The sequence below is a fragment of the Molossus molossus genome, unplaced genomic scaffold (genome assembly GCF_014108415.1).
Source record: "Molossus molossus isolate mMolMol1 unplaced genomic scaffold, mMolMol1.p scaffold_m16_p_3, whole genome shotgun sequence".
Classification (NCBI taxonomy): Eukaryota; Metazoa; Chordata; class Mammalia; order Chiroptera; family Molossidae; genus Molossus; species Molossus molossus.
In genome coordinates this window covers 111,856,741-111,869,215 of record NW_023425366.1, presented here as the reverse complement: position 1 = coordinate 111,869,215, position 12,475 = coordinate 111,856,741, and the positions used below count along the sequence as shown (strand labels likewise).

Sequence of the window (12,475 nt, the reverse complement as noted above, 5' to 3'; positions counted from 1 at the left end):
GGTGCCAACGGGGCTGATCTGAGCAGCACACCACAGCATCTACCGCCCAAGTGGAAATTGTCAGGTCAGAGAGTATCTGCAGGCCAAGGCCTAAATGGTCACCTGGAGCTGTGTTTTTAACTGGACTTTGGGCAGCCCCTTTTGGACAGGGGAGGTTCAGGGCCCCCCATCCCCTTGAATCAAACAGCTCCACCATCACCTGTTCTGAGATTTGGGCTCCATTCAATTTCACTGAGAAGCCACTGTTCTAGAGTGACATTCTTATTTAACAGATGAGGGCACTGGAGACCGGAGAGGAAAAGCGGCCCACCTAAGGTCACACAGCTGTCAGAGGCAGAGCAGAGCCCAGCTCTCAGGTCTCATGTGTCCCTGTGTCTGTCCCTTTCTACCAGTCTGTTGTAAACTCAACTGTGTCCATGGCAGTGCCGGTCCCCTCTCTCCGCCCTCCCTCCAACTGCAGGGCCTGGAGCCAAGCATGTTTCTATTTTTTGCTTTCCTGCTCTGAGGCCCCTTTGTCCTGGCACAGGTTGGGCCCAGAGCAGAGGGGCTGGGGAGCTGTGATGGAAATGCCAAGATACTTGAGGGTGCAGGAACTGGGGGAGGCGAGGTGGAACAGCAGGCTGGACCCACTGGGATCCAATGCCCATGCCCCACAGTTCCCAGACAGCTTATCTCTCAACCTTTCAGTCCAAGCTGGCACTAGAGCTGGAAAGACACACTCACCACCCTAGATGCCACAACTCCATGCATCTTGCTTCTCCCCTTTGTGGAATTGGTCAGAGTGGGTGTGCAGGGCCCGTCTCCTCCAAGCCCTTCTGTCGAAAAAGGCCCTTCTATATATCTCAATTCCATTATGGGGCAGAACGGAATTTAATCCTGCCTCTTTCTGCCCCAATCATCCATCCATTCCAAGCCATCATCTTTTCAGCAGGTCGGAGATAGAAGGGATCTAGGAGGGCCTCCAGGACAAGGGTCGCAAACCCAAATGCCTGAGGGGCCATAATAGTGCAAACTGGGGTCAGGCAGAAGGCAATAGGGAGTAGTGGGAACTTTGGTAACAATCGTGTACTCTATATGGAGACATTGTGAGGGTAATTAAGACACACATATACACACTCTTGAGAAATAAAACACCTAGGCCTATGGGCCTGACTCAACCCTCATTTGTCAGTCTATACTCCAAGCCAAGCCCCCATGGCCCAGATGACGAGCTCGTGGTTAGAATCGAGTACCAAAGCTAACCAAGAGCAGTATTTCTAGACTTCTCCTGACATGAAGCTTGTCTGGTCTGCAGCCCCCATTGCATGCTCACACGCATGTGCACACACGGGCATGCACACACATCTTCTGATCTCCCTGCCTGGAAGAGAAGAGACTAGAACCTCTAGCTACTTCTAACCCCATAAGCCCCTCAGTGTTGTCACATACCTCAGTTTCCCTGTCTCTTGTGACTCCCTCAAGTCCCTCCAGGAAGTGGAAGTCTTGAGGGAGACCAGCAGTTTCTCCAAGTCCTCCCTGTGTCATTTTCCGGGGACGCCCATGCTGGGTTTTCTCTCTGAAGATGGCCCCTGCCTTCCCCTGTCCGTCTCCAAGTTCTGAATAGTCTCCTGCCCTAGAACTGAGGGCTCTTGGGCCCAGATTGCCCCCTCCTGGGATGGCCTGGAATGGGCAGGGAACATCTGGCCCTTGGTCTGTATAATACCTGCAAAATCAGTACCAGCTAACATCACACGTCTCACCAAATTAGCCTGACCAAATATAGCAGGCTAATTTTTAGATTGATAATTATGTATGGCCCATGAATAATTTTATAAATATCCAAATGGCCCTTGGTAGAAAAAGGTTCCCCACCCCTGGTACAGGGATGCAAGAGCACAGGTGTTCCTATTCGAGCATCTCCAGAGGTAGGCTCTGTCGGGCCCTGTGGGGGAGCTGCAGAGACACCCCACCCCATGAAGCTTCCATCATATTTGTTTCTGCTTGGTTTTCAGTAACCTTCAGGAGCCTTTCAACCTTTTAACTGCACTCCTCACTTCATAGTGCTCTGTGATCTTTGGTCAACACCAGGCAACTCTCAATTTTTTTTCCCTTTCTAGTACCCATTCTAACATATTCAAGGTGTATCCTTTTGTTTGTATGCTTTTTTTCTTAAATGTATTGGGATGACATTGGTTAATAACATTATATAAATTTCAAGTGTATAATTCTATATGCATCACTATATACTACATTGTAATATACCACCCAAAGTCTAGTCTCCTCCCATTACCATATACTTGGTCCCCTTTACCCTCTTCTTACTCTTTGTATGTGTTCTTGTAAAATACGTGTTGCTCTTTTGTGTGCATGTTGTCAGTCTGCACATCTAGAATCGGGCTATCAGAGTTCACTCTGTTTTTTTTACTTTTTTAGCTCTGTACTGGGTTGGTAAGATCCACCTGTGTTGCTCTGTGTGCATTTGGTCCACTGCTTCTAATCACTGCACCATCCTCCATGGATTGTAGTAGCTACTTTTCCCTGTCCCTCCCCCAGAATGGACACCCAGGTGGCCTCCCACTCCCTATCACCATAAATAGCACAGAGGTGAGTATCCTCAGAGATGTGTGTCCTTGTAGAGTTGTGGGGACATTTCTTTGAGAGGTATATACCCAAGAACTGAATTGCTGGGTTGTAGGACCTGTGCATCCTTAGGTGTGCTAAGTGGTGCCAGGTTCTTTGCTGGGGTGGTCACATCAGCCCACTCCCACAAACCCATTCAAAAGCATCGCCCAGCTTTCCAAACTTTGCCAGTTGTACAGTGTCAGATGACACCTTGCTGTTTTTATTTTGGAGCTTACCTCTTGGTAGTACATCCTGGATCTGTCACTTTAGGTGAGTCACAGCAAACAGATGAGGTAGACACTCTGCCAACCAAGCACAGTAGTATGTACGACCCAGAGAGGCTGAGTAACTCATGTGAATGCACACAGTTAATATGCAACTGGGGATTGAACCCAGAGTTCACCTTCTTAACCACTGTACCATGGTGGTTATATTTTGTCTTTCTTCTAAGCTTCTTGGTAGTGTATGAAACCTCTTCAGGGCCCCTGGAGATCAGAGCCAGTGATTTTCTCGTAGGAGATGCTCAGTAAATCATTGTATTACAGATGTGGAGAAAAAACGTGCAAGAGGTTTCTTAGAGTTTATCTGGTGACTACAGGGTGCAAGAAGAAAAGAGGAAGTTACTTTAACTATGAACTTCACAGAGATGTTGATTAGGATATGTTTTTGGTAGATAAGTAGCTCTGGGTTCCTGCTATGATCTGACTTGTCATATGCTGGAAGCAGCTTGTCATTAATTTTGGGGGGAAGGGTGGTGTTAGGAGGTCTTGGGGGAAATAGAAAGTGGGAGGAGGCTGGCAGGCAAGAAATCTAGAATCCCAAAGTGCCTTAGCTGTGTGGACTCCCACACCCAGTTGGTGAAAATCAGGCTCAGAGGGTTAAAGAAATGTACTCAAGCCCTGGCCAGTTTCGCTCAGTGGTTAGAGCATCACCTGCGGACCAGCGAGACCCAGGTTCAGTTCCTGCTAAGGGCACGTACCTCAGTTGTGACTGTCTCCGGCCAGGTTGGTGTTGTGTGAGTGGCAGCCAGTCGATGTGGCTCTCTCACATCAATGTTTCTCCCTCTCTCTCTCTCTCTCTTCCTCCCTCTCTCCCTCCTGCTCTATCTGAAGATAAATGCAAAAATGTCCTCAGGTAAGGATAAAAAAAAAAAAAAGTAATGTACTCAAGACCCCCACCCCATGTCTCTAGACACACAGTTCAGAGATTTCACGTCCCGTCCTCAGGAGGAGAAGTTCATAGTCAAGAAGTAGGAGAGTATCCCTTCTTGCACTCTTGCATCGCAGTGCAGAGCAGTGCTGAAGGTTTTGGGGGACAGCAGAAGAGTCTCTTTCTCCATCTCAATACCTCCTCGGACCCTCAAAGATACATGCCCTCTTCCTGGGAAGAAAGCATCTAATAAACTGAGCCTAACTTTATTGTCATCATCTGTAAAATTAATGTAATAATACCAATCCCCCAGAGTTGCTGTGACTATTGGAACAAGAATCTCCCGTCAGAGACAAGATGTTATGCTGGCACAAGAAGAGCTGCAGAAACTAAAGATCAGGATGCTGAGGTCTGGCTGAGAGCATTCTGGTTACACTTGATTTCCTTCAGGGGAGAGAGAAATGAATTTTTATTTCAGAAACAATTTTTGCGCACACGCTCTTTCAAAACATATGGTGTAGTATGACATGGGGATGGAAATGAACCCCAGAAGGGACTGTGGTGGCAAAAGGATTAGGAACTTTGTTCTCAAGTTTGATGTGGAAGGTGTGGCCCAGGGGGAAAGGGTTGGTTCAAAGAGGACCTTCTAAAAATACTGCCCATTTACCAAAACACAATGATTTACAGCTACTCCTCATCTTGAAACCCACACCCTCCTTCACTGGGTGAGGTCACCTCCCCCAGGGGACCTAGGGGCCCCAAGCGACTAGAAGAAGCTGAGACTTTGGAGCTAGGCAGTTGGTTCCGATCCCAGCTCCCTACTCTTCTCTCTGAGCCTGATTGTTCATCTGAGAAGTGGTGATACAAATATATAGCTAATGTGTGAGTTAGATAAAATGGGGTCATGTTTATATATCGTGTCATTTGGTGCCTGGCACTCAGAATGCACCTGTGAGTTCTAGTTATACATCCTTCCTGTTGATGGAGGAAGTGAGGCGGACAGTGTCCTGCCTTCCCCGGGATCCTGGCCTCTTTGATCTGCCCTGTGCTGGGCAGCTGAAGAGGGCTCTCTCCTCTGCAGCGTGGTGACCAAGGCCGTCCCTGCCTTCAGTCCCTCTGGAATTACAGGTAGGAAAAAGAGTTCTGTTGAGGGGCCTTTGAGTACTATCCTAAGCATCCAGAGACACAGGCAGCATGGTTGTGGGAACACTGGAGAGGAGATGGGCTAGGCTTGGCATGTAGATCTTGGCATGAATGGGAGGCCCTGTGGCCTTGCAGGGAGAGCTAGACTGAGAGCTTAGACTCTTGGGTCTACGTACCAGCTCTGAGACTTCCCAACATAATGGGGTTTCTTTAACTGTGGGCCTCCTGTGGGCCTGGTGCATCACACAGAGCCCCTCTTGGCCTTTTGATGGTCCCACGAGGTAGGGTTCATTATCCCCATGTAGTGGTGGGAAAATAGATACTCAGTTAAGTCATTTGCCTAAAGCCTCCCAGCCGGAATTCAAACTCAAGCTCTCGAACCAGGTGACCTTGGATAAGCGTTTGAGTATCCTCCTCTGTCTAGTATGCATAATACTCCATCCTGCCTTCTCCCGAGGCTCCTTGGGAGCTCAGGTGGGTGCATGAGGGTGGAGGCAGGAGTGTATTGTGAGTTGAAAATCCCTGTCAACTTGAGAGGTCGTGTGCAAGGTGCAGGGTTCATTTTGGGGAAGGGAGGTGTCACGGTGCATGTTGGAGGTGTCTGAGAGCAGATTTCTTCCTGGCCAGGTTGAGCCAATGACACAGAACTCAGGCCCTGAGGTGCCTTCTCTCAGATACTTTCTCAGTGGTGGTGATGGGTGGGGTGGGGGTGGAGGGAATCAGACCTCCCAGATGGCACTGCCGATTGTCAGGCTTTCTTGTTCCTATGGGGTCTGTGAAGCCTCATGCAAAACAACAGAAATTTTGGCTTGACAATGTGATGAATCAGGCAGGAGTGAAAGAGAAATTGTCCCTTAGTCAACCTCAGAGGTAAGAGGTAAATTATAATAAAATACTACTACTACTACTACTACTACTACTACTACTACTACCACCACCTACTACTACTACTGCTACTGACCATCACCCATACTGCACTCATCATGAATCTGTTGGATGCTGTTTTAAGCTTCCATTCATTATGTGCTTACTAAGCACCAGTCACCTTCCTAAGGTCTCTACATGAATTAGCTTACCTAACCCTTATTATATTCCACGTTTTATATGTGACAAAACTGATGCTCCAGAAGGTTTAGAAAATGAACCTGGCCATGTTGCAGTGGGTTGGTAGGTAGGAGTGTTTTCAGAGTCAGGCAATTTGACTCCAAAACTCATGTGAATTGCCTTCTTCCTCTCTGTCAGTGTGTTTTCCTGGTGTTTGACCACACTTGGCAATATTGCCCAAAGTTTGAAGCTGAGCCTGTTGATGATAAGTGAGACTGGGCTATACTTTTTTAGCCCTCCCCCACTGAACCTCCTGCCAGTATGCATCTGTAAAAGAAGCTGGTTCCTCTTCTTGGGCCTAGACAATGTGGGGTTCATCTGAATGGAAATATTGTGATTGGCCAGAAAGAGCAGTAGGCTGGGAGTCTTGTACCAGGGAATCAGGTGCAGGCGTGGCCACTGGCAGGCTGCAGGGCCATGTGCAAGGCTCACCCCCTCTCAGGGCCTCAAGTTCTCTGAGGAATGAAGGAGGCTGCGGGTCCCTGGCAGCCCTGATACCCTGTGAGAAAACAGAGATTGAGTACCTTGACCAACGTCATCCAACTCATTCCTGAAATTGCTAGGGTCAGTCCTGAGCTGTGGTCACCAAATCTCGCTGCCTGGAAGAAGAGGCAGATGGCTGGCTACAAGGTAGACTCTCAACAAATAGCACAGACTGAATGTGGGAGGCAGGCAATGGGCGAGATCTGGGGCAGGGAAATCTTTTCTCCTCATCCTGGAGAGAACAGTGGACTGCTTGACCAGCCCTCAGCGCCCCTGTTGGGAGAGATGCAGCTCCTCTTCCTCCCCCAGCTCCCAGCCAGGCCCCACTCCAGGAAAAGGATGGCAGCTCTGTCTTTCAGTTTCGCTTCCTCCAGTCATGGCTGGCTGGGCCTTTGATGCAAGCCTGGCGTGTGGGTTCCTGAAACCACCGCCTAACCCATTATAAACAGCTCTAGCCAGGGCCCGATGTTGTCTCGAGAGTCCATTCTCCGTGACAGCTGGTCTGTGTTGAGACTCTCCATAGGTGGTGAGAGTTGCTGATGAGTGAAAGGAAAAGAAGCAGCTGGAAGGTGGTGAGTCCTGTGTATTTTCTCACGACCTTACCCTCCCACTGCCCTTCCCCGCTTCAACTCCATTTTCTCCTGGGTCAGGCAGGGGCACTCACAAGGCTCTCTCACATCCCCTGGCCTTCAAGGCCAGCTCTTCTCTCACCTCCTCCAAGAAGCTCCCTCTGATTCCTTCCAACGTGTATCCGTGTCCCATGTGCATTGAAGGGTGATCCCTGAAACCCCTGATATCCCCATCAAATCCCTAGAACCTGTGGATGTGACCTTATTTTGGAAAAGGACCTTTGCAGACAGAACTAGGTTAAGAATATTGAAATGAGATTATCCTGGATTGTCCATGTGGGCCCTACATCCAATGGCAAGTGTCCTTATAAGAAAAAGGCAGAAAATTTGAGACAAAAAGAGGTGATGTGACCACAGAGGCAGAGATTATAGTGGCTTGGCCACAAGAGCACATGTTAGACAGAGAATGCCATCAGTTCCCAGAAACTGGAAGAGGCAAGGAAGGATCCTCCCACCCACACCCCCGCTCCGAGCCTCCAGAGGGACCATGGCCCTATCAGCATCTTGATTTTGGACTTCCGGCTTCCAGAACTGGGAGAGAATAAGGCTGTATTGTTTTAAGATGCTCGGTTTGTGGCACTTTGTTGCAGTAGCCTAGGAAATGAACACACCATGGAATTGTAGAATACCTGAACTAGGGAGCAGGTTGGGGTCTGGGAGCCACACAGATGAGGCTTCAAATTGGGTTTAGCCAGCAAGAGCTAGCCTACCTTCCAGGGTTAGTGTTTCATTTTGCTTTAAAAACTTTATTGGTATAAAATTCACACATCATAAAATTCACCCATTTAAAGTGTACAATCTAAAGGTATTTTTAGTTTATGCATACAGTTGTGCAACCCTCCCCACAGTCAACTTTAGAACATTTTTTATCATCCTCCCCAAAAGAAACCCTGTATCATTAGCACTTGTTCACCATTTTACACACACACACACACACACACACACACACACACACACACACGACCCTTCCCCAACCCTAGCCAACCACTAACCTACTATCTGTCTTTAAATATTTGCCTATTCTGCATATTTCATATAGATGGGATCATACAGTATGTGGCCCTTTGAGTCTGGCTTCTTTCACTTAGCATAATTGTTTTCTAGTTTCGCACATGGTATAGCATGTATTGATACTTTGTTTCTTTTATGGCTGAATCATTGTATGGATTTACTGCATCCTGTTTATCCATTCATCTACTGATGGACATTTAAGTTGTTTCTGTATTTTGGCTGTTATGAATTATGCATTTATACACTTATGCTTTGTATACAAGTTTTTGTGTTGACATGTCTAAGGTTGTCTTGAAGATTAAATGAAGTAGTATCTAAGATATTTGATATGTTCATTAACAAATAATAATGAAGAAAGTTACAGAGAATCTTCCCCAACTCCTTCAATGTATAAATTAGGAAACTGAGGCACAGAGAGGAGCAGAGAATTGCTCAAGGTCACCCACAGCAGTAAAGCATAACTGTTGAATGCAGGCCCTTTAGTCAGACTGCCCAGAACCAAATCCTGGTTCCGCTTGAATTTGGGTTACTTTATGTAAGTCACTTCATCTCTCTGAGACTTAGTTTACTCATGTGTAAAATGAGTACCTGCATCATAGTGCCCGAATCATATGATTGTTGAGGTGAGTATCTAATCTACATGTCTGGCACATAGTAGGTGCTCTCTCAGTCTTAGCTGTCATCATTTATGGCAGTGCAAGATGTGGAACTCAGGTTTCCTGGCTCACAAGTGTAAGATGTCTTTTTTCTACACTTCTCCAGTTCCCTCTCCTGTATCATGGGCATCTTCCCAGTGTAATCGGAAGTGTCTTGGAGGAAGAAAATATGGCTTCCTCTTCCCACTGCCCTGAGCATGTAAGAGGTGCTGAATGATCTCTTTTGCTCACTTTCTTTGGCTACCCCAACCCTGGCTTTTGCCAAGTGACTCAGCTGGGAACTATGTTAATTCTCTGCATCTTTTCAACATCCCATGAGGTGACCACGTGTGTCTCCCTTCCAGGCAGTGGACAGTGTGCTACCATGGAGTTGGGGCCTCTGGAAGGTGGGTACCTGGAGCTTCTCAACAGCAGTGCCGACCCTTTGCAGCTCTACCACCTCTATGACCAGATGGACCTGGATGGAGACGAAGAGACTGAGCTCTGCTCTGGTGAGTTTTCCCTGCGCCGCCCTCCCAATCTCCTCCCTACCCCTCAGCCTGCAGTGCAGACCGGCAGCAACCAGTGTTAAGTGCTGGCCAATGAGCTCCGGTCAGCACCGCGGACAGCTTCCATCCCTGCAAGAGGCTCTCTATGGGGATGTTTCCCAGCCCAGCCCGCTCACCTCTCCCGACTTCCCCACCAGCCCTCTGCCTAGATCTTTCCTGCTTCGTTCAAGGGCTTTTTCCCACAGAACCTGACACAGACACCATCAACTGCGAACAGTTCAGCAGGCTGTTGTGTGACATAGAAGGGGACGAAGAGACCAGAGAGGCTTATGCCAATATCGGTGAGAAAGTACTCTGAGCCCAGAAAAAGGGCAATTAAGGGGAAAGGTTCTTTTTTCTTTTTTCTTAATCTCACCCATTCACTATGAGCCACAGCAGGCCCCTCTCTCAGAAACCAGGGCAAGGGGGATGTGGATGAGGGCTAAAAGAACAGAGACTTTAGGGAAACTCCAAGAAGATAGAGAATAGTGAGGGAAATAGATCGCTCCACTAATGACCCACCAGCAAACAAAATCTCCCTTTTACATCCTTTGCCTCCATTACTATATCTTTTTCTAATTCTTGTTCTTTCCTTCCTTTCCTTAAAGCCCATGCTATACATCCCTCCCTCTCTTTCTCCCCAACTCCTAAGCCAAACTACTCTAGTATTTGCCCTTGCTTTCTAATTGCCAGATGTATTGCATCCTTACAACAAAAGAAGTAGATTATTAGTATCTCCACTTTACAGATAATAAAATTGAAGTTCAGGGGTGAAGCAATCTACCTGAGGCTGCCTTAGAGATAGTAGTGTGCAGGTCTGAAATTCTGACTTCTGTCTTCTCATTTCAAAGTCTTGTTCTTAACCATAAAGAAGGAAGTATCTGGGGTTGGAAGGTTTGCTAAGGCATGAGCTGAGAGGCTGGATTGCAGCTTGAAAAAGAGCTACATACAGCTTTCAGATAAAAGCAGAGCTCTTTGGAGAGAGGTATCTGCTCTGTTGTTTTGGGGTTGGGGTGGGGTAGAGAATTCTTCCTCACCAGAGTCACCACTATCTCATCCAGAGACTTTGTTGAATTAGAAAAAGATGCCCCTTCTTCTGAAGGATGCAGCCCTCACCAGGAAGTGACAGCTTAGCTATTAAGGTGCAAGGTGAGCCCTGGCTGGTGTAGCTCTGTTGGAGCATCCTCCTGTACACCAAAAGGTGGTGTTTGATTCCCAGTCAGGGTACATACCTAGGTTGCGAGTTTGATCTCTGATCAGGGTGCACAAGGGAGGCACCAACTGATCGATCTCTCTCTCTCTCCCTTCCTCTTTTTAAAATCAATAAGAAAAAGTTTAAAGTACAGGCTGAATTCCCTGCCTCCATTTGCCCTCTCAGTTGAGCACCCTTGTACACTGAACAACCACACAACTTTTCTTAGTTGCCCTTTTCCTGCACCCCAAGAAGCACATGACTCAGGAGGTCCGTGCTCAGCACAAATGTGGCCAGTCTTTCCCCAGGGTACAGTTAATCCATCATCACGCCAGGGCAGAAAATGAAGAGGCGTCTCAAAATTACAGAACCGAGAGCCTGCCTGCTTCCTTTCCTTCCTGGGAATTTACTTGTGGGAAGCAGAAGTGTTTGGGGCTGAGGGCAATCAGCACTTCCTCACAGCTGGAGGCTGTAATAAAGGATTTAGGCATTGTTTAGGATTTGGGAGGTTTTTCCCATAGGGGCGTTTACACAGGAAATGGAGCTGCCTGAGTTCCTCAAGACTGTGGGTTTTCTCTGTACTCCTAGAAAGCCTCACCCTGCCTGGGCACACAGTCATTGGAGACATTCTGAAATATTATGTGGGCTTCCATCTGTGTAAAACATGGGAATAGTACTCACACCTGCCCCATGGGACAGCTGTGAGGATTGAATACATGTCTGTGTGTACAATAGTTAGAAGAGGAATTTGCAAAGAGTACACATTCAGTAAGTGTTAGGCATCACCCCACCACTACAGTCATCACCACCATCATTATCATCACCCTCATTTTTTTTTTTTACTTTTAAAAAAATATGTTTTTATTGGTTTTTTAGAGAGAGAGGAAGGGAGAAAACAGTAAAAACATTAATTTGAGAGAGCTACATCAGCGGGCTGCCTCCTGCACTCCCCCTACTGGGGATCGAGCCCGAAACCTAGGCATATGCCCTGACTGGGAATCAAACTGGGACCTCTCGGTCCATGGGATGATGCTCAATCCACTGAGCCACACCAGCTGGGCGTCATCCTCATTATTATTGTTGCCCTCACTCCATTCCTCAGCTCAGAAGCCTTTTATGGCTTTCCAGTGTCTATAAGTCAAGTCCCAACTTTCTCCAACATGAAACTTCTACTGCAAACACCTGTCTCTCAGTTTCCCACATGTACCCCAAACACCTTCTCTTGCTCTGTCTCCACTATCCACAAAGCCCTCCACTCTTGACCTCTCAGACGCTGCCCATATTTCAAGGCCTGGCTCCAGGATCCCTTCCTCTGGGAAGTGCTCCCTGGCTGCCCCATCCCACTCTCTCCTCTGACCTCCTGCCATGATCATGGTCTTCCCATTGGTGCCAAATCATGTCCTACTTCATATAATTAGCCACTGTTTATTGAGTGCTTAGTGTGTACTGACTACTGTGTTGGATGCTTTCAATGTAGCGCCTCCAATCCTCACCATCCATCCCTGGGTTGTAGGCACCATTTATTCTCATTACACAGATGATGAAATGGGGGCTGAGAGAGGTTAAGTAACTGGCTCATGGTCACATAACTTGTAGGGCTAGTGGGGGATAGAGTTGGAATTTAAACTCAAGCCCCCCTGACAACTCATCCACGTTGCACTGCACTACTTTATAGCAATAGATAAGTGTTTATGGGTACAGACCCCACCCCTTCAATTAGATTAAGAGCCCATGAAGGTTCAGTGTTTTTTTGTGAATCTGATCACTCAGCAAACATTATTGAGAACTCGCTGATTGCACTTTTCTTTGTCTGGGCAGCGGAACTGGACCAGTACGTGTTCCAGGACTCCCAGTTCGAGGGCCTGAGCAAAGACATTTTCAGTAAGTTGGGGGCTCTTGGCTCCTTGTTCCTTGGGGAGCACTGTAATAGCTGAAGGCCACCCTTTGACAGGTGGTCAGATCCCTTCCCAACATAGAAAC

General features: G+C 47.5%; 1 protein-coding gene across 1 annotated transcript in view; it reads left to right on the top strand.

The window, feature by feature from the left end:
• Positions 1–12,475, top strand: part of CIITA (class II major histocompatibility complex transactivator) — a 52,301-nt gene that overhangs the window by 15,998 nt on the left and 23,828 nt on the right. Inside the window, exons 2-4 of the mRNA XM_036279663.1 lie at positions 9,121–9,267; positions 9,510–9,605; positions 12,314–12,376. Of these exons, the coding sequence (XP_036135556.1) occupies positions 9,121–9,267; positions 9,510–9,605; positions 12,314–12,376 (306 nt within the window). The remainder of the gene's footprint in view (positions 1–9,120; positions 9,268–9,509; positions 9,606–12,313; positions 12,377–12,475) is intronic.